General features: G+C 46.9%; 1 protein-coding gene across 2 annotated transcripts in view; it reads left to right on the forward strand.

Annotated features, from left to right (window-relative positions):
* Positions 1-21208, forward strand: part of FCHSD2 (FCH and double SH3 domains 2) — a 147695-nt gene that overhangs the window by 78284 nt on the left and 48203 nt on the right. For both annotated transcript variants that reach the window (XM_057417404.1, XM_057417405.1), the window contains exons 6-8: positions 798-931; positions 2130-2184; positions 2583-2711. In XM_057417404.1, the coding sequence (XP_057273387.1) occupies positions 798-931; positions 2130-2184; positions 2583-2711 (318 nt within the window). The remainder of the gene's footprint in view (positions 1-797; positions 932-2129; positions 2185-2582; positions 2712-21208) is intronic.

Below are 21208 nucleotides of genomic sequence, written 5' to 3' on the forward strand. Positions count from 1 at the left end.
TTCTGCATACCACAGATCCCTTCTCAGATACATTGAAGCTGATAGGAGTCAGCTCAGCAATCCCTAAAGCATCCCTGGGTTATTCCCACAGTTTTGGTTCCAAATCTAACCCACAGCCCTGTACCAGCTACTGCACTCAAAGTTCACATCCTCTCAGTCAGAACCAGTACAGTGGTTTTTCTGCTATTCCTTTGATTATTCTATTGTGACATTAAATTGTGTCTTGTAACATTGCTTGGCTTGGATGGAAAAGGTTGGAGTTATTTTCCCTCCTTCACTCACCCATTCCGCATTTTAAGCCTTTAAATGAATGACACTGATTTCTGATACATCCCTATTTGTTGGAAACCCCTCAAAATAGAGAAAAATAGGCTCTTAAAACAACATTTTTCAGATTATTCTTGTTGCTCTGGTGTGTTTTATGTGGCAGCTTTTCTCTTACACTTTATACTGCAGAGAAGGAAGGATTAACCATTTTCTTTATCACCTCCGATAGCTTGCCAGTGGATTTTCCCCAGTTACATTCCACTTATTTCAACTCATTGCCTCATCCAGAGCTTTCACAAGTTGAATATTTCATTTGTGAGTTATCATTGAATTTCAGTAGTTAAAGAAGAGCACAAAGAAAGAAAGAAAGAAACGTGGGGTTTATGCACTGATCAGCTTTAAAAACGACCTGAATGATTGACCAGGAGTGACTCGGAGAAAATGTAATCAAGAGCAGTAAAACCACGATGATGGCATGATTTGGATGCAAAAACCCATTAATGCTTTGTTTCCTGCCTGCTTTTTTCCAGTGTGTGGACCAGTTGACGAGGATCCAGGCTGAGTTACAGGAGACAGTCAAAGATTTAGCTAAAGGCAAGAAGAAATATTTTGAGACGGAGCAGATGGCTCAAGCCGTGCGGGAGAAAGCGGATATTGAGGCCAAGTATGTTGTTCTAATAGCATATGTATCAATAATTGCATGCATATCAAGCAAACTGGGACTTGTATTAGTTTTAGAAGGTAATTGTTTTCAATGAGCTTGGGCCAGATTGTTTGCTTTCTGCTGTTTCTGGAACCATTTCATAGAATCATAGAAACCCAGGTTGGAAGGACCTCAAGGATCATCTGCTCCAACCTTTCCAGGCAAAGCATGACCTAGACTGGATGCCCAGTGCCCTGTGCAGCCCAGTCTTAACAGTGTCCAACTCTGGGAAGTCATCACTTCCCTGGAGAGATTATTCCAGTGGCTGCTTGTTCTCATTGGGAAACTTTTTACTCTTGCATTCCCAGAAGTAACTTGTGCCCATCACTCGTCATCTTTTCCATGGGACTCCTTGTAAAAGGGGAGTCTCCATCTTCTCTGTAACCACTCCTTAAATACTGGAGCATAGAATCATAGAATCCCAGACTGATTTGGGTTGGAAGAGAGTTTAAAGCTCCTCCAGTTCCAACCCCTGCCACGGGCAGGGCCACCTTCCACTAGAGCAGCTTGCTCCAAGCTCCTGTGTCCAGCCTGGCCTTGAACACTGCCAGGGATGGGGCAGCCACAGCTTCTCTGGGCACCCTGTGCCAGCGCCTCAGCACCTTCACAGGGAAGAGCTTCTGCCTTACCTCCAACCTGAACTTCCCCTGTTTGCATTTAAACTCCTTGCCCCTTGTCCTGTCGCTCCAGTCCCTGATGAAGAGTCCCTCCCCAGCATCCTTGTAGCCCCCTTCACACACTGGAAGCTGCTCTGAGGTCTCCACACAGCTTCTCTTCTCCAGGCTCAACAGCCCCAATGTTCTCAGCCTGGCTCCATACAGGAGCTGCTCCAGCCCCCTCATCCTCGTGGCCTCCTCTGGCCTTGCTCTTACAACTCCATGTCCTTCTGATGTTGGAGACACCAGAACTGCACACAGTGCTGCAAGTGGGGTCTCACCAGGGCAGAGCAGAGGGGCAGAATGCCCTTTATTGGTGTAGTTCAGTGTACTTTGTAGTATTTTCTTTGATCCTTAAGCCCCACTTAAATCTATGCAAATAAAACTGAAGGCTTAAGAAGTCATTTAAATTAACATTTTAAGTGAGGTGCAGTGGTTGTTTATCCTGCACATTTGTAGTGATGACATTAGTCAGTAATATCCTCTCTTCATTTCTGTTTCAGGTCCAAACTTAGTCTTTTTCAGTCAAGAATAAGCTTGCAGAAGGCAAGTGTAAAGGTGAGTAGAAGAAACAGTGGTTTTGCTGCTAATTTCACGAGGTGTGGGACCAAAGCTGTCTTGCATCTTAGATGAGTGACTGTTTGGAAGGTGTATCTTTAGAGAAGGTCATGAGAGAAGACTCTTTAAGCAGTCAGAGTGCAGAATTACCTATGTCCATAAGGACACTCTTTCTAGTGGGAGTTGTAACTGTTCTTTACAGATCCCATGTGAAATTACAACTGCATGAAGGCAAGATGCATTAGAAATCCCATAACCATTAACAAAGCTGCTAAACTACCAATCCTTTAAAGCTTTGACTATATTAATACATATATATGCATGTTAATTTACTGTTCATACACTTTTGCTCATTTAACTTCTCATTAATACCTTTTAACTTCTATTTCTTGTTGTAGTTAAAAGCACGGAGATCCGAGTGTAATTCCAAGGCAATCCATGCAAGGAATGATTATCTCCTCACGTTAGCAGCTGCTAATGCACACCAAGATCGCTATTATCAAACAGACCTAGTAAACATTATGAAGGTAAGGAAGATAATTTTTATGTATGGGAGTTGGGAAGTGTGAAACTATGGAAAACAGAATGGGTCTGGAAGTTCAAACTCCTGGGTTGCTTTGTTGAGTTTTCCAATAGGCTGGAATGGATGAATGCAGTGCAGGAGATGGATCCTGCAGTAGTGTGCAGGGTATTTGGTACCTGTTATCAAACCCAAAACTAAGCACTCAGCTCTATACTGAATTCCTGAAAACTCCCTTGGATAAAGAAATCAGGTTTGTATAACTAAGACCTGTATTTGCCTATTGTAGTTGACCTCAAGTAAGCTGGAAATGGTTTAGTTGCTCAATAACATATCCCATAATCCTTTTAAGTGTCCCCATATCTGATCAGAACATTTCTTTATGGCATGATTAATGAAAATACAACCATTGTATCTTGGTTTCAAACCATGAATTGTAGAGAATAGCAAATCAACATTGGCGGTGTCACAAAGTCAAGCCAAGATACTTGAACCCATAGGAAACTACATACTTGAAAAGCTCAAATATGATTGCTTACCCTTTCTTTTTTTAATATCATCCTAAAATTACTTAAATGCACATATCTTAAAATGAGATAGTGACAGGAAACCTGTAAAATCTACAAAATCAGCTCTTTAAAGCCAGTTCATCCTCTCTGTAGTTGCACTTCATACGTTGCCATTTGCAAAGTTGATTTCAGGTTGCTCTCTGCACACTATTTCCAGGTGATGCAATCAGACACAGCACCTTCAAAGCCTATAATTTGCATTTCAAATTGCTTTATTAACTATCAGTGTGTTTTAATAAATCCCTGTATTATCAGCATCTTTCTGCATCCTGGGGGAAAAAAATGGTGATAGAAAAAGCAGGTAACCGAAGGAGAAAATGAGAGCACCAAAAAGGAGCTTCCAAGGGACTTTTGTATGTAATTCCATTATATCTTGACTAATTTAAGCAATGCCACCTAGAGTAAATCCTAGCCTGTGGTACAAATTCATTTATCAGCCTACTACGTGACTTCTCAGAAGGCTTAACCAGATCTGGGTATCACAGAGGCAATGCAGGGCTGGTAGTTCTTGAAGCATCATCCTGTCTTTGCTCTGTGTGTGTATGTGGTTGTGCTTTTCTCTTAGTAAACCACGAATATTTGTGCTGACTAAATGTTTAGTGCATGAAAATGGTTATAAAGTATTTCCTTCTCATAGTCAAGGTGAAGTTACTCATTGATGCCTACAGAATTCCAGCCTTAGGTGCATGGTTTGTTGTCATCCTCTAATGCTCTTATTTGGATGTAATGCCAGAAGTGAATTTAAGATTTTCACAACAAAACAAGCAAAAAGGACATTTGACATAATCAAAAGGTGAGGAGATAGCCTGGGTAAAGTCCTGCCAGGCTCTGGTGGGTTGTGGGTGCTCTCATCCCAGGGCATTCCAAGATAATCCCTGCAAAGGCATTCCTGTTTCCTCTATGTCTGGCTACATTTTGTATGCACTACAAACCGAGTGTGTGGTAAACTAGGTGGGATCTTCATCTCTTTTGAGTTTCCATAAACACTTCTGTCTTTTGGATGGTGTGAGCCTTCTGTAGTGTGACATTAGAAACCTGCAGATACCGCAGGAACGTGGGGTTTTAATAAGCTGCTATAAAACCTCAAATTAAAAATGATTTCATTGTTTCTGAAAGACTGAGAAGTGCAGTCATGGAAAACCAATGGAAGAAGTCATGCTGGTGCCATTCACCTGTGTATGTGCTGTTGTCCGTGTTCTGTGTGCACAGGGTCCAGTTCCTGAAGTCAGTGCTGATCTGTGGTGGTTTCTTTACCCAGTTACTGCTTTCCCTCTTATCCAGTCCTTGAAGGGACTTCTTTTGAAGCTTTATTCAAACTGAACCTTTCTTTATTTCCTAAGGAAGCCAACCTGGTCTTCTGTATAAATAATTGTGGTTTACTGAAAAGCAAAGGTGCAAGTGCTTTTGGTGACCCATATTACTTTAGAAGGATCACCTTCAGGGGTCTTTTTCTACATCTCTCAGACATTTCTAGTATCATGTCCTGTGGAACTGGGCTCCAGCTGCATTCAGCCAAGAGCTTTAATGTAAATTCAAATGTAAACTGCTTGAATGTAAACAGCAGTGTGTAATCTGGTGCTAAAACCCACCTCAGTGTGGCCCAGCCTTTGAAAAGGGCTTCAGGAGGGGCCCTGGCTATTAGAGATGAAGAAACCCTATATCCCTATGAGGCTGATAAGACAAGTGCAGTGATGAATGGAGGCAATTCACACATAGACAGATATGATGTGGTGGGAATAATCAACATCATTTTCTTTCTAAGAGGGAAAATGTCCTTCAAAAAGAGGGGATAAGGGTGATTCATCTGCTTTAATGTCTTGAATGTGCTGGGAGGCCTCAACAAACTTCCCACTCAGTCTCTGCTTATGTAAAAGGACATTGCAGTGGGGTGGTGAGGGTTTTCTCCTAGGTTAATAACTGATGAAGAGATACAGAAGATGTAGGATTAAAGTAAATACTTGAGCTTTATCAGGGAAGAATTGCTGGCAAGGTCCTGGTTTCTCTCTTACCTATCTTCTCATCCTGAAGTGTGGGAACCACGCTTCTTAAAGCACTGAGAGAGTGATTATGTTATTTACCATAATGATTTAACATAAAGAGTATGGAGAAGGAACTGGAGAGGTGATGATTTGAAGATGGTGAAGAAACACAATCATAGAGTGGTTTGTGTTGGAAGAGACCTTGAAGCTCCTCCAGCTCCAACCCCTGCCACGGGCAGGGACCCCTTCCACTAGAGCAGCTTGCTCCAAGCCCCTGTGTCCAACCTGGCCTTGAACACTGCCAGGGATGGGGCAGCCACAGCTTCTCTGGGCACCCTGTGCCAGCGCCTCAGCACCCTCCCAGGGAAGAGCTTCTGCCTAAGAGCTCATCTCAGTCTCCCCTCTGGCAGGTTCAAGCCATTCCCCTTGGCCTGGCCCTACAGGCCCTTGTCCCAAGCCCCTCCAGCTTTCCTGCAGCCCCTTCAGGCACTGGAGCTGCTCTCAGGTCTCCCCTTCAGGAGCCTTCTCTTCTCCAGGCTCACCCAGCCCAGCTCTCTCAGCCTGGCTCCAGAGCAGAGCTGCTCCAGCCCTCGCAGCATCTCCATGGCCTCCTCTGGCCTCGCTCCAACAGCTCCACGTCCCTCTTGTGCTGCTGCCCCAGAGCTGGATCAGGGCTGCAGGGGGGGTCTCCCCTTCACAGAGCAGAGGGGCAGGATCCCCTCCCTGAGCTGCTGCTCACACTCTGGGGGTGCAGCCCAGCACAAAGGGGGGTTCTGGGTTCAAGCCTGTGCTGCCCAGTCATTCAGTGTCATTCTCTATAACCAAATATAAAGCTTATGAGCAAGAGATACAGGGATGTCTCAACGAGTGTTGACCAGGCAAAAAAATAGCACATGAAATTAATGTTAGAAGGAGAAAAGCAGTCAGCTGGGGAGGAGATTGCTGCCTGCAGAATAAAGACCACTGAATAGCTATTACCATTATGAAGGAGTTAATAGAACTGGAAAATGGACCAAAGGATAAGGAAATGGAGACTTTGTCTCTTAAATGTTTCTAATTCTTCCTCTAGGCAACATCACTGGGAAGGAGGTATTTTGGAAGGGGATTAAACCTGTTCTGGGCAGCACAGTTCTTGTTTTAGTACCTTGAGTGGTGGTGACCTCATACATGCTGTAATCCAGTTGTATCCAAACGAAACGTGTTCCTTTATGTATTGTGATTAACAGTCTAAAAATGCACCTTTTATCTTCCTATTAGTAAGCCCTCAGGTATTCTTGTGACAGCGGCCACCTTGCTATCTCTAAGTATTTCTCCATTTAGCTGCAGTGGAGCTGACACCCCTTCTTCTGTTGGACCTCTGCAGGCCTCTCCACACCTTTACTTCATATCAAGTGCTTCCATAAACTCCTCACATTTCGTCTCTCTTCCAGCCCCTTTGGAGATGTTGCCTTATTGCAGATGCTCAACAGCTTCTCTTGGTTCTCTTTGAGTGAGGCTCTCAGACAGAGCTAAGCATTCCTGAAACATTCCCTTCTCATACCAGCTGCCCCATGTAAAGCAGACTGGAAGACTGACTTAACCATGCCAAGTGCAAGGTCCTGCACCTGGGTGGGAGCAATCCCAGGCACAGCTACAGGTTGGGCAGAGAAGAGATTCAGAGCAGCCCTGTGGAGAGGGACTTGGGGGTGTTGGTTGGTGAGAAAATGAACATGAGCCGGCTTCAGTGTGCGCTCGCAGCCCAGAAAGCAACCGTATCCTGGGCTGCATCCAAAGGAACGTGACCAGCAGGGCAAAGGAGGTGATCCTGCCCCTCTGCTCTGCTCTTGTGAGACCTCACCTGGAGCATTGTGTGCAGTTCTGGTGTCCTCAACATAAAAAGGACATGGAGCTGTTGGAACAAGACCAGAGGAGGCCACGAGGATGAGCAGGGGCTGGAGCAGCTCCTGTATGGAGCCAGGCTGAGAACCTTGGGGCTGTTGAGCCTGGAGAAGAGAAGCTGTGTGGAGACCTCAGAGCAGCTTCCAGTGTCTGAAGGGGGCTGCAAGAATGCTGGGGAGGGACTCTTCATTAGGGACTGCAGTGATAGGACAAGGGGTGATGGGTTCAAACTGAAACAGGGGAAGTTTAGATTGGATCTAAGGAAGAAGTTCTTTCCTGTGAGGGTGCTGAGGCACTGGAATGGGTTGCCCAAGGAAGCTGTGAATGCTCCATCCCTGGCAGTGTTCAAGGCCAGGTTGGACAGAGCCTTGGGTGCCATGGTTTAGTGTGAGGTGTCCCTGCCCATGGCAGGGGGGTTGGAACTGGATGATCTTAAGGTCCTTTCCAACCCAAGCTATTCTATGATTCTGTGACTTCTGTGTGGAGCAGGTTGGGGTTGCTGAGTGGAATCAGCAGCATCTCAGACATCATAAGCCTTAGTTATTTGGTGTCTGCTCTTCCAGGATGAGTTCTGGGAAGTGGTGGTTAGCTCCACTCTGTAGACAAGGTGAGGTTTCTATAAGCACCATCTCCACAGCAGGATGAAGCTCGAGGTCCAGTTTCATTTTCAGTTCAGTTACTTTGAAATCACCTACATTACCTCAACATTTAGATCAGGAAAACTGATGTTGTATGCACCACATGTCTACATTTTAAATGATTTTCAGGCTGGTTTTCAGTTCTTCAGTAACCTGCACATAAGCCCTTTCTCTAAACAGTACTTCAGAAGGTTGCTTGTTTAATATTGTCACCTTCAGAGTGGAAAAACAACCTCTCCCACCTCCCCTGCCTTGAAAAACTCCCTGCTCCTCAGTTTAAATGCCACTTTTAGCACAGAGCTATTAGAAATCGTGTGGAAAATGGGGAGATAGTAATGTTCTGCTTTCGAAGACAGATCTTCTACATCCTTTGTCTAGAGCAGTTGTTTAAATGGCATTTAGGTATAAAACGGTGGCCGGTTGGTTGGTACTGCTCCTTTGGGGTGCATCAGTGTGGATTTCACTGAAGGGTCAAAGCTTTCTGTGTTTATTGAGGGGTGTCCTCAAGGGTTGGGGTCTGGACTGATCCTGTTCAATGTCTTTGTTGGTGACACGGACAGTGGGATCCAGCACCCTCAGCAGGTTTGCTGATGGCACCCAGCTGTGTGGTGCAGTGACACTGGAGGGGAGGGATGGGATGCAGAGGGACCTGGCCAGGCTGGAGAGCTGGGACCGTGTGGACCTCATGGAGTTCAACCAGGCCAAGGGCAAGGTCCTGCCCCTGGATCAGGGCAATCCCCAGCACAAACCCAGGCTGGGGGAGACTGGATGGAGCAGCCTGAGGAGAAGGACTTGGGGTGTTGGGTGAGGAGAAGCTCCCCATGACCTGGCTTCAGTGTGTGCTTGAGCCCAGAACCCCCCCGTGTGCTGGGCTGCACCCCCAGAGCGTGAGCAGCAGCTCAGGGAGGGGATCCTGCCCCTCTGCTCCTATTTGTAAAGCTGCTGTTGGGAAAGCATTGGGCTGGAGACACTTTGGGTTCCTTCATGTTCAGAAGCCAGCGTTGGTTTTGTTCCTTGTATCTGAGTGGGAAATACCGCATTGTGCTGTCCCGTGACAAATGAATCACAAATATACATTATAGCTCAATTTAGTGTTCTGTAAGAGGCAACAACTAAACACTGTCATTGGCAGGGTTCCTGGGGACATGCAGCTTCTGAGAGTTTTCACTCATTGGGAAGATGTTTATTTGAAAGCATTTTTATGCAGAGAAGAAGAAAATGATTCACTCTGCTGGGTTTGCAACTGTGAAGGCATCACTCAAAACAGGGATGCTTGGAAAGAAAACATTAAATCTTCCAGCATCTTTTAAAGAATTGCTTCTGTAGTGCCATCCTAGTTTATTCATTGCACAGGCAGATAAGAAGCAAAACCATTCTAGATCTCCCTTTAGGAAAGGTTTTAATCCTACTGCCTTTTCCCCTATATATAGAACCATGGAATCCCAGACTGGTTTAGGTTGAAAGGACCTTAAAGCTCCTCCAGCTCCAACCCCTGCCACAGGCAGGGACCCCTTCCACTGGAGCAGCTTGCTCCAAGCCCCTGTGTCCAACCTGGCCTTGAACACTGCCAGGGATGGGGCAGCCACAGCTTCTCTGGGCACCCTGTGCCAGCGCCTCAGCACCCTCCCAGGGAAGAGCTTCTGCCTAAGAGCTCAGCTCAGTCTCCCCTCGGGCAGGTTCAAGCCATTCCCCTTGGCCTGGCCCTACAGGCCCTTGTCCCAAGCCCCTCTCCAGCTTTCCTGCAGCCCCTTTAGGCACTGGGAACTGCTCCAAAGCTCCTTAAGAAGCCTTTTCTTCAGCCTGAACAAGACCATCTTTACAGGCAGTGATGTGTTTTTTTTCTATGCACAATGAAAAACTCTAAAAGATGGCAAACACTAACCCAAGTATTTCTAAAACTCTCTGCTTTTAAAGCATGTATTTCATATCGCACCTAGTGTGGTCTGTGGGGTTTGAGGGCTGCGTTGGAGGAGCAGCATCAAAAGCTGTTGCACTTTGCTCTCTTTTTTGCCTTTGCGGTTTCACAAAGGGGGGGTTTATATTGTTTCAGTCATCTTTTCTGTATTTTCTGTACTTTCCAGCTTGCTTGACATGAGGAAGTGCAGCTGAGTGCCTGGGCTCCTGCTCTTGATCAGAGTTCTCTTGCTGATATGACAGGTTTAAATAGAAACTCCACGTTATCAAATTGCCCTGGAACAGCTCTTTCCTTCCACGTGGGTGATGATACCGAGACGTGTTAGAGCACTGAGACATCAGGCTGTAAAGTTACAGGTGATGTGTGATGTTTTCACATCCTCAGCTGGGTTTGAGCACTGTCTGAAAGGGTTTTCATAGAGGAAGGCATCTGTCTGCCTTCTGAGTAATGAGCTGGCTGTCATGGGGATTCATGTGAGAGGTGGTTGAGCTGTTGCAAGGGAACGTGGAGAGTGAGTGTAGTACCTGGAGCACATGATGCAAGAAATAGACACTGAGAAAACTGGGAGAAGGGGGGGTAGTAACAGTCTTAATGATCTACAGCTGCCTAGTGTATATATTTATAGTCTATATTTATAGAATCACAGAACAGTTTGGGTTGGAAAGGACCTTAAGATCATCCAGTTCCAACCCCCTGCCATGGGCAGGGACACCTCACACTAAACCATGGCACCCAAGGCTCTGTCCAACCTGGCCTTGAACACTGCCAGGGATGGAGCATTCACAACTCCCCTGGGCAACCCATTCCAGTGCCTCAGCACCCTCACAGTAAAGAACTTCTTCCTTAGATCCAATCTAAACTTCCCCTGTTTCAGTTTGAACCCATCACCCCTTGTCCTATCACTGCAGTCCCCAATGAAGAGTCCCTCTCCAGCATCCTTGTAGCCCCCTTCAGACACTGGAAGCTCCTCTGAGGTCCCCACGCAGCTTCTCTTCTCCAGGCTCAACAGCCCCAACTTTCCCAGCCTGTCTCCATACGGGAGAAGCCTCATATGGACAAGACTGTTCCAGGCTGGGCTTGGGGGTGTTTTTTGAAGCCTGGAGGCAACCTAATTGAAACCCAGGTAATTCTGATTTAAATACAAGGAAGAAGTTGTGCCATGAAGGTGGTCAGAGAGAAACAGGGGATTGGGGAGGGGAAGAATGTCCTACCTTGGAGACATTCAGAACTTGACTGTACACAGGCTGATCGGCTTGGCCCTGCTCTGAGTAGCAGTTGGACCATGTCTCTCTTTCAACCTGATTTATTCTCTGATTCTGTGAAATAACATTTTCTGTTAGGAAGATTCTGCTTGGGAACCCCTGACTTGGAATCGCAGAATCCCAGGTGGAAGGGACCTCATGGATCATCTGGTCCAACCCTTGCAGACAAAGCATGATGTAGACTGGAAGCCCAGCACCCTGTACTGCAGAGCACACTGGGACAGTGACACCTTTATCCCTGTGGTGATGCCCTTGTTGATGTTCCCCAGCACCCTGGTGGGTTTCTTTGCTGCAGCCGCTCACTGTTCACTCCTATGGAGCTGGTTCCTCCATGTCCCTTTCCCAGAGCTGCTCCAGTCAGGCACATCCCAGCCTGAGCTGCTCCAGGATTGGGTTTGCCCAGGGGCAGGACCTGACACTTGTCCTGTTGAGCTCCATCAGGTTCTTCCCAGCCTGTCCAGCTCACCCTGCAGGGTGGCTTCCCCTTCCCAAGTGTCCACTTCCCCACTCAGTTTGGTGCCATTGGCAAACTTCATCAGGGAGCACTTGATCCCATCACCCACATCACTTAAGATACTGGGCCCAGTATTGATCCCTTGGGGGGCTCCACTAATGACAGGTCCACAGTTTCTGGTTGTTTTCTGCCATTAGCTGGAGTAACTGTATGAGCCAACAGCACCGGAATAGTCATGTTGTGATGAACCCTGTTTTCTCTATATGAGCATTGTTGGGAGTTTTTATGAAGCCGAGATGACATCTGTGTTTTCAGCACCATCATCCATCACTTTTACCAAGCACTTTTAATGATCATTTAAAACAAATGTAACTACAGGCTCCAAACATGACTTGTACAAATGAGATTCAGCTGAAGCTGGCAGTGTTTGTAAGAGTCACAGAATCCCAGACTGTGGGATTTGGGTTGGAAGGGACCTTAAAGCTCATCCAGCTCCAACCCCTGCCACAGGCAGGGACCCCTTCCACTAGAGCAGCTTGCTCCAAGCCCCTGTGTCCAACCTGGCCTTGAACGCTGCCAGGGATGGAGCAGCCCCTGTGTCAGTTTGACCCCATCACCCCTTGTCCTATCACTCCAGTCCCTGATGAAGAGTCCCTCCCCAGCATCCTTGTAGCCCCCTTCACACACTGGAAGCTGCTCTGAGGTCTCCACGCAGCTTCTCTTCTCCAGGCTCAACAGTCCCAATGTTCTCAGCCTGGCTCCATACAGGAGCTGCTCCAGCCCCTGTTCATCCTCGTGGCCTCCTCTGGACTTGCTCCAGCAGCTCCATGTCCTTCTGATGTTGGGGACCCCAGAACTGCACACGGTGCTGCAAGTGGGGTCTCACCAGAGTAGAGCAGAGGGGAAGGATCACCTCCTTCAGCCTGGTGCTCATGCTGCTCTTGTTGCAGCTCAAGATACAGTTGATCCAAGATTAAGGACTAGGTGGTTCATAATAATAATTTGATTTATGTCCAGAAAATAATCAGGTGTGTATGGCAAATGGTTCTTTCCTGTGGTGACTGACTTGAAAAGTAACGTGGCATGGTAGCTGGACGTCTCAGCAATGTTACCCTAGCAGTAGTTGGCCACTGTCCCCTGTATAAATAAGAGGGTAACATTTGCATGGCTCCATATTTGTGTAGCCTGCAGAACAAGCAGAACCACCATTATCACTGTAAGTAAATCATTTGACGTACACGTTATTGTTTTCTGCTCTTTAGAGTGATTTAGAAGCATCCAGGGACTTACTTGGTTATAACAGAGATTCTGTCCCAAAGAAGAAATAGCATTAAGAGAAAATAAGTTTGAAGTCACTGGAGGTTTCCATTTACTTCTATAAATCTCTTTTCTTAATTCAGCTATTCTTTTCAGATCCTGTCATGCTCCCTTTTAAAATGCAGGGGGAACTTCTGTAAGTGAAAGAACTATTGTTTCACTTCCCCTTCTTGTCAGCTGCGAGCCACAAATATACTGTAATTACAATTAAACCAGCCAGAGATTGCTTTATCTACAGTATCAGATGGGCCCAGCTACTTTCTTTTACAGTTGAGGAGTGTGTGTTGCTTTCTCATGTTCATTCCTATGAATGCAGGATGAGTGAAGGGAGGCTCTGGCCCAACACACGATATGAGTGTTCCAGAAGATGCTCATTGTGGGCTCCACAGCAGCTGATACCAGGCTCTTTGCCCTGCCAGGACCATCAGTGTGTGTGCATACATATGCATGTACGTGAAGCCCTGGGGAGATGAAATCCTTTTATAAGGCTCTGTCTGTAGTGTCATTATCCATCCATGTAAATTGTTGAATGATTAATACAAAATAGTGCTCTTTTGTTTAGGGTTTTTCTTCAATGCTTTTGTATCACACTTTTCAGTTGATACCTAAGATCTGCTTTGGAGAACTTTAGCTCCTTCATAGTCTCTTGAATGTATGCTAACTGCAGTTTTGACCATTTACATTCATAGAATCCCAAACTGGTTTGGGTTGAAGGGACTTTAAAGCTCATCCAGTTCCAACCCCTGCCATGGCCAGGGACCCCTTCCACTAGAGCAGCTTGCTCCAAGCCCCTGTGTCCAAGCTGGCCTTGAACACTGCCAGGGATGGGGCAGCCACAGCTTCTCTGGGCACCCTGTGCCAGCGCCTCAGCACCCTCCCAGGGAAGAGCTTCTGCCTAAGAGCACTGGAGCTGCTCTCAGGTCTCCCCTTCAGGAGCCTTCTCTTCTCCAGGCTCACCCAGCCCAGCTCTCAGCCTGGCTCCAGAGCATTTACCAGCTGACTCTGAGGAAGCATTTACAGGGAAGTGAAAAGCAGCTTCCCCGCAGAACAACAACCACTTCTGGTGGTATTTTTGGTGAAACCACAAGCAGGGGAAGTTGAGATGCCCTGAACAATAAGCGGCACTGCCACCTCTAGCTATGGAAGCAGTTGATATCAGCGTCCATCACATAGCCTTTCCAAGCTAACTCAAGACAAAAGACCGTGTCTGGATCACAACTCTTTCTGTTGTACAGATGAGAACTGAGCAATGGTCCCGTTTCCCTGATGACAGTCTGCTCTGTCTCACCTCATGTTGAACCACTGTTAAATGTGGTTTAACCAATTCCCTGTTTAAGCATTTAGTCCAGAAAGGCTGTTTATTTCCTGGGGGCCGAGTATTTGTTCCTCCATGAGTGGGGATTGTGTAGTGAAAGACAGAGCCTGATGCATAAATCAGGGCCACTTAATTATCCTAAAACAAGGATCATTTTTCATGGGATAATAAAGCTATTTCTTGATAATGCTTCTGCCTTGTCAGCGAGGTTTCTTTTGGCATTTTGACAGAAATAACTTCAGGAATGGCTTGATGGTGAAGAAATGTGGTGTGATTTTACAGATGCTCATGAAAGGTATTTCCTGGGTAGGAGAGTCAGGGGTGTATTTACATGAGATGGTTCACAGGAGGCAGTGATTGGAGGAGGCTTGGGAAGGGACAAAGGGAAATCATCAGGATGCTGGAGGAGGACTCTTCACTAGGGACTGTAGTGATAGAACAAGGGGTGATGGGTTCAAACTGAAACAACGGAAGTTTAGATTGGATCTAAGGAAGAAGTTTTTCCCTGTGAGGGTGCTGAGGCACCGGAATGGGTTGCCCAGGGAGGTTGTGAATGCTCCATCCCTGGCAGTGTTCAAGGCCAGAGCCTTGGGTGAGATGGTTTAGTGTGAGGTGTCCCTGGCCATGGCAGGGGGTTGGAACTGGATGAGCTTAAGGCCCTTTCCACCCCAAAACATTCTGTGATTCCGTCAGTGATGGAAGGGGGATGTAAAGCACAAGAACAAGGAGAATTAATGGAAAGCTACAAGAAACCCAAAGTCACTGCTAGGAAGAGGGCACAAGGAAGGGTTAAGAAGGGGATGGAGCTACTCCCGAATCCGGGCGGTCTCATCGAGACACCTCATTGAAGGAGTTAATGGAAAACTTTCTAACCCTTTCATTTCAGTATTTACTTCTTTGGGGCTCTTTAAGGATTTCATATCGAAGCCGTTGAGGGTTTGGATCAGGCTTTTTCTGTCCAGTGTCATAAACGTGCTCATTTTGAACAGGAAATGAAACTTTGCCATCGTGTTTCCAAGCCGCCCTCTAATACAATAAGAGCTGTTCCCGAAATACTTGGCTGTGGCAGAAGCAGCCGGCGCGGCTCCCGGAGGCAAAAGGCAAGCTCAGGAAGCACCTGGGGAGCGCTGGTGGGGAGGCAGGTGGAGCAACTGGAAACATGCGACATTCCAAGGTTAGCACTCACGGACACGCATCCCGAACAGATCATCACAGGGGTTTGGTTTTAGCAGCTCCGGATTCATCGAGTCTAAGACTGGTTTGGGGTGAAGGGACCTTAAAGCTCCTCCAGTTCCAACCCCTGCCACAGGCAGGGACCCCTTCCACTGGAGCAGCTTGCTCCAAGCCCCTGTGTCCAACGTGGCCTTGAGCACTGCCAGGGATGGGGCAGCCACAGCTTCTCTGGGCACCCTGTGCCAGCGCCTCAGCACCCTCACAGGGAAGAGCTTCTGCCTTATCTCCAACCTAAATCTCCCCTGTTTCAGTTTGAACCCCAAATTGAGAGTGTTTTCGTAGCATGTGGCTGTCAAAGAATGAGATGCTTCAAAATCTTTGCTTTTCTTTCTCAATGGAAGTCCCTTTGGTGACGGTGGAGGTCACAGCATAGGTGGATGGATGGAGGTGAGGAGCTGTCATCAGTGTCAGCCTTGGGTAGAGGCTGTTTGAGCTGTATTTTTGGCACAGTCCGCAGAAAACTTCCTTGCCTTGGAATTCCTTCCTGAAGTGGAATTCAGGCCTCCTGCTTATCAGCCTTTATGGTGCCGTGTGCTCCAAAGGCATCACACAACCTCAGGTTTCAGCTTCTTTGGGCAGGTCAGGCCTCCGTCAGCAATAAATGGGTGTCCAGTAAGTATCAGAAGAAGAAGAACTATTCCTTCAGTGTGAGCTTCACTGAAAGGAAGTGAATGGAGCTGATCCATATGGAATTAGGCCACAGAAGAGCATTACGAGCAAGAAATTCCTGTTTAGCACTTACGGATTGCTAGAGAGACAAGTGATTGGAAAGATGGCTCAAAGCTCAGCCAGATGAGGAGGAGGGGGGATCCTGCAGTATGATTTCTGCACCTACCTGCTGGTTTTCATAGAGATGATAAATTCCCATCTGTTCAAGTTGTCATCTCTGCTAAAAAGGCTTTATAGCAGGATAAACATCCTTGTCATGCAAGGGAAACAGATATTCCCTACCAGATGAAGATGTCATTATCCCACTCTGCTTGGTGCTGGTCAGGCCACCCCTGGAATACTGTGCTCAGGTTTGGTCCTGCTGTACAAGAAGGATGTGGCTGGGCTGGAGAGGGGCCAGAGAAGGGTCACAAAGATGGTCCAAGGGCTGGGCAGCAGTGAGGAAAGGCTGAGAGAGCTGGGACTGTTCAGCTGGGGAAGAGAAGGCGCAGGGAGACCTGATCCATGTGCCAGGAGGTAAAGGGGGGCTGCAGGGAAGATGGAGGCTCCCTTTGGACAAGGAGTCCCATGGGAGAGCTGAGGGGTGATGGGCACAAGTTACTGCTGGGAGATTCCCACTGGACACAAGAGGAAAGCTTTTCCCAATGAGAGCACCGGGCCATTGGAATAATGTCCCCAGGGAAGTGGTGACTCCCCAGCACTGGACACTGTTGAGATTGGGCTTTCAAAACCTTCAGGAGGGTCTCAATGCTGATGTTCAAGGCTTTTAATCTCCTATAACTCAAAGTTATAAGAGCTGAAAATGAGTAAAGATGCCTGAAGAAAATACATCTGAACGAATCAAGGCAATAATCTGGTTTTTGGGTGCCTCAGGTTATTTGGAGGAGCTCCTTTCGACTGACGTATAGCACCACGTATGTGGAGCTGGGTAGGAATCAGGTTTCTAATTCAAGCTAAAGAATATTAGAACTAAAGTTTCTTAATTGCTTCTATTAATCAAGTTGTTCAGTGCTTTATTAGACCCTAGAGTGGTTCAATTTAATAGATAAGAATTCAGTTTAATAAGAGATATTTAAGGGAGATAGAGAGTCCTAAGGAAGAGCTGGATGAAAAGATGATGGCAGATCTGAGGGAAAAGCAGCTTTGTTCTAAGTGACAGCTTCACAAACATTCGTGGCTGTGTATGGCCAAATAATTCAGGTTTTAAGAAATGACCCACTTCTGTTTTAAGAAATGACCCACTTCTGTCATGTTTCATTCTTCCCCATGGGCATTTATTCAGAGACTTTGGACCAGGGCCCGTGTATGATGAGCTTGAAGGTCCCTTCCAACCCAAACCAGTCTGGGATTGTCGGATTATCAGTTTAACAACAGTTATAGAATCATAGAATGGTTTGGGTTGGAAAGGACCTTAAGATCATCCAGTTCCACCCCCCTGCCATGGGCAGGGACACCTCACACTAAACCATGGCACCCAAGGCTCTGTCCAACCTGGCCTTGAACACTGTCAGGGATGGAGCATTCAAAACCTCCCTGGGCAACCCATTCCAGTGCCTCAGCACCCTCACAGGGAAAAACTTCTTCCTTATATCCAATCTAAACTTCCCCTGTTTAAGTTTGAACCCATCACCCCTTGTCCTATCACTCCAGTCCCGAATGCCCCCCCAGCATCCCTATAGCCCCCTTTCAGATACTGGAAGGCTGCTATGAGGTCTAGTGTGATTTTCATTTACTTCATCAAATAAATCTGTTGACCAAACCCTTTCCTGCTCCACCACAGGCTGTTGTCCCCAGTTGCTCTTTGGATTTATCACTACCATATGGTTTTCTTTTTCTCTACATGGGCTTAAAGTTACCTTTCACTTCCAGCAACCTATTCAGTGACCAGGCTGTTCAAAGATGCTCACAGCATACCTTTAGTGATGACAATACTAAAGACTTCAGTAAGTTTAATCTATAACTGAGCATTGCCCAGGGAAGCTGTGAATGCTCCATCCCTGGCAGTGTTCGAGGCCAGGTTGGACAGAGCCTTGGGTGCCATGGTTTAGTGTGAGGTGTCCCTGCCCATGGCAGGGAGGTTGGAACTGGATGATCTTAAGGTCCTTTCCAACCCAAACCATTCTGTGATTCTATGATTTGAGATTGTTACCCCCAAACAGATGTAAGTTTGATGTGGTCCTACAGAGATAACATTGCACCGTCCAATCCACACCACAAATATTATTCATTATTCAGAATAATGAAGTTATTTTCCAACTGAAATTAAAAACTGTTCCAGTTTGATGTTAAGATATGAATTAGAGGAGGAAAAGGGCAGAGCATGGTTCGTAGAGTGAGCCCTCCATTCAGAAAAGTTGGGGCTGTTGAGCCTGGAGAAGAGAAGCTGTGTGGAGACCTCAGAGCAGCTTCCAGTGTCTGAAGGGGGCTGCAAGGATGCTGGAGAGGGACTCTTCATCAGGGATTGGAGTGATAGGACAAGGGGTGATGGGGTCAAACTGAAACAGGGGAAGTTCAGGTTGGATCTAAGGCAGAAGCTCTTTCCTGTGAGGGTGCTGAGGCAATGGAATGGGTTGCCCAAGGAAGCTGTGAATGCTCCATCCCTGGCAGTGTTCAAGGCCAGGCTGGACAGAGCCTTGGGTGCCATGGTTTAGTGTGAGGTGTCCCTGCCTATGGCAGGGGGTTGGAACTGGATGATCTTAAGGTCCTTTCCAACCGTATTCTATGATACTGTGCAAAGGGCAGAGCATGTTCCATAGAGTGAACCCTTCAGTCCTAACAAGGCACTTTACTAAAGGATTACCAAGACTCTTTGCCAGTCATCCTAACATTTAAGGACCAAAACAAGTGAAACTATTTTAGGGCATTGTTGTCATCCACACCAATGAGCCCCATGTCCTGAAAAGGCAAATGGCTGCGAGTCACAGCGCTGTGATTACTGTCATCGTTATAGAATCACACAACAATGAGAGAAAGTCTCTGGAACAATGCAGGGAAAAACCATCACAGGACTGTGCCAAAGGTAGAGCAGCTGCATTGCAGCACTGAAGATTAATCCGTGTTTCCCAAATACCACTCGGGAATTCCACGTGCCAACTGGGCTTTATTACTTCAGTCGTCTGTTCTTATTGGTTCCCAGAGGAATCGTGCTGACGGTTTAGGGATGCAGTCCTATTAGCACCAATGGGGGAGGAGAAGGATGGCTTTTAGTCTGGATGCTGTAATTAAAAATGCTGTGACAGGTTTGTTCCTTTTAAACAGATTCCCCCCACCCCCAGCACAAAGCTTGGCACCAACCCCCCCACATTCCAAGCAGTATTCCTGAACCAGTATTGATGGGTTTAGGGATTGTATCATTCTCACCAGAAGCTGACAGCAATTTAGAAGCTCCTGCTGTTGGTATATGACAGCGATGAGCAAAAAAATTCAACAGAGAAGTGAACACAATGAACTCTGGTGATGTTAAACTGCCTTTTAATTAAATCACTTCTTGAGCTTGACCTGATTCATTTCCCCTCCTCTCCCCCCGTTATATCATGATTAAACAGGGGAAGTTCAGGTTGGATACAAGGCAGAAGCTCTTCCCTGGGAGGGTGCTGAGGCGCTGGCCCAGGGTGCCCAGAGAAGCTGTGGCTGCCCCATCCCTGGCAGTGTTCAAGGCCAGGTTGGACACAGGGGCTTGGAGCAAGCTGCTCTAGTGGAAGGGGTCCCTGGCCATGGCAGGGGTTGGAACTGGATGAGCTTTAAAGTCCCTTCCAACACATCTCTATTACACTATGATTCTGTTAATACTGTCATTAATTGTAGTAATGCTTTTCTTGAAGGGATTTTGGATTGGGAGAGGGTGATGGCCATCTCCTGATGGCCATTCTGTAGTCTTCTGTGCTCAGAGTAGGCTTCAGTTCACCAGCAACAAAGGTTTTGTCATTAAAAACAATGACCCTGCCCTAATGGAAAGGAACAAAATGATGTGCAGAACAATCACCAAGGGACTAATGAGACCAAACAAAGAACTTGCAAACAAGCCCAAAACCATTGACACTAGAAAATACAAAGCTCTGGGGTAGGGTAAAGTGCAGCATGTGTTTATGAGCCCCAAATGGGAATGTGAGCAAACAGAAGGCAGGGCCCTTGCTGCCTTCTAGTGTTTATTGTTCCCATGTTTGCTGTGATGAAAGCTCCTTCCCCAGGTTCAGGGAGAAGAGGAGGAAACTTGCAGAGTTTATTCAACCATTGTGCATTTAAATGGACACTTTGTACGTCTTGAAGCCTTTTTCCCTATGTTACAAGGGCTTTGGACAAGGGCCTGTAGGGCCAGGCCAAGGGGAATGGCTTGAACCTGCCCGAGGGGAGACTGAGCTGAGCTCTTAGGCAGAAGCTGTTCCCTGTGAGGGTGCTGAGGCGCTGGCACAGGGTGCCCAGAGAAGCTGTGGCTGCCCCATCCCTGGCAGTGTTCAAGGCCAGGTTGGACACAGGGGCTTGGAGCAAGCTGCTCCAGTGGAAGGTGTCCCTGCCTGTGGCAGGGGTTGGAGCTGGAGGAGCTTTAAGCTCCCTTCAACCCAAACCAATCTGGGATTCCTTAACTTCATACTTCAGTGTTGTCATTGGTGCAGACACTGCAGAGTTGCTCCTGCAGGGCTGCAGAGACTGAGAAATGCAGAAGCTTGCACTAGGTTCCCATCAGCAGAGAGGTGCCTGCTGCAGGGCTGATGTCTGGGGATGCTTCTGGTGCTTTGATCTTGGGTTTGGTGGAGATTTATATATAGTAGTCCCATTTTGTTGACAAAATCAGGCCTGATTTATGTTACAATGTTCTAATGGAGAAAACAAGGTTGTTCAGCAGTGACAACAACTGCAGTGATGGGAGAATCTAAGCAGAAAAAGACTTGAAGGCAGCAAGCTCTTCCTCTCTATTCAGACATACTGATGCCTAGAATAAATTACTACCAGGAGTCAGCATTTTGAAGGGAAAATGACTATGGCACGTAACTGTTAACTGAAAAGGATGGGTTTTCCTGACCTTCCTTCCTTTCTTTCTTGATGTCCTTGGGAAATGCAGTTCTGTATCACTGATCTGAATACTGCTGAGTTTGGCAAAGGCAGCTGACTCGAGCTGTTGACTTTATTACTTCTGGGGTTTAGATGAGTTTTTAAAATGCTCCATCCTTCATTGTCAAATAACATGAGATGATTCTTGCTATCTGCTCCACTCTCTTGAGACCCCCCTGCAGCCCTGATCCAGCCCTGGGGCAGCAGCACAAGAGGGACGTGGAGCTGT

Source organism: Pezoporus wallicus, unplaced genomic scaffold (genome assembly GCF_028554395.1).
Source record: "Pezoporus wallicus isolate ANWC-B61680 ecotype Strahan unplaced genomic scaffold, APGP_CSIRO_Pwel_v1 contig_13838, whole genome shotgun sequence".
NCBI classification, from domain to species: domain Eukaryota; kingdom Metazoa; phylum Chordata; class Aves; order Psittaciformes; family Psittacidae; genus Pezoporus; species Pezoporus wallicus.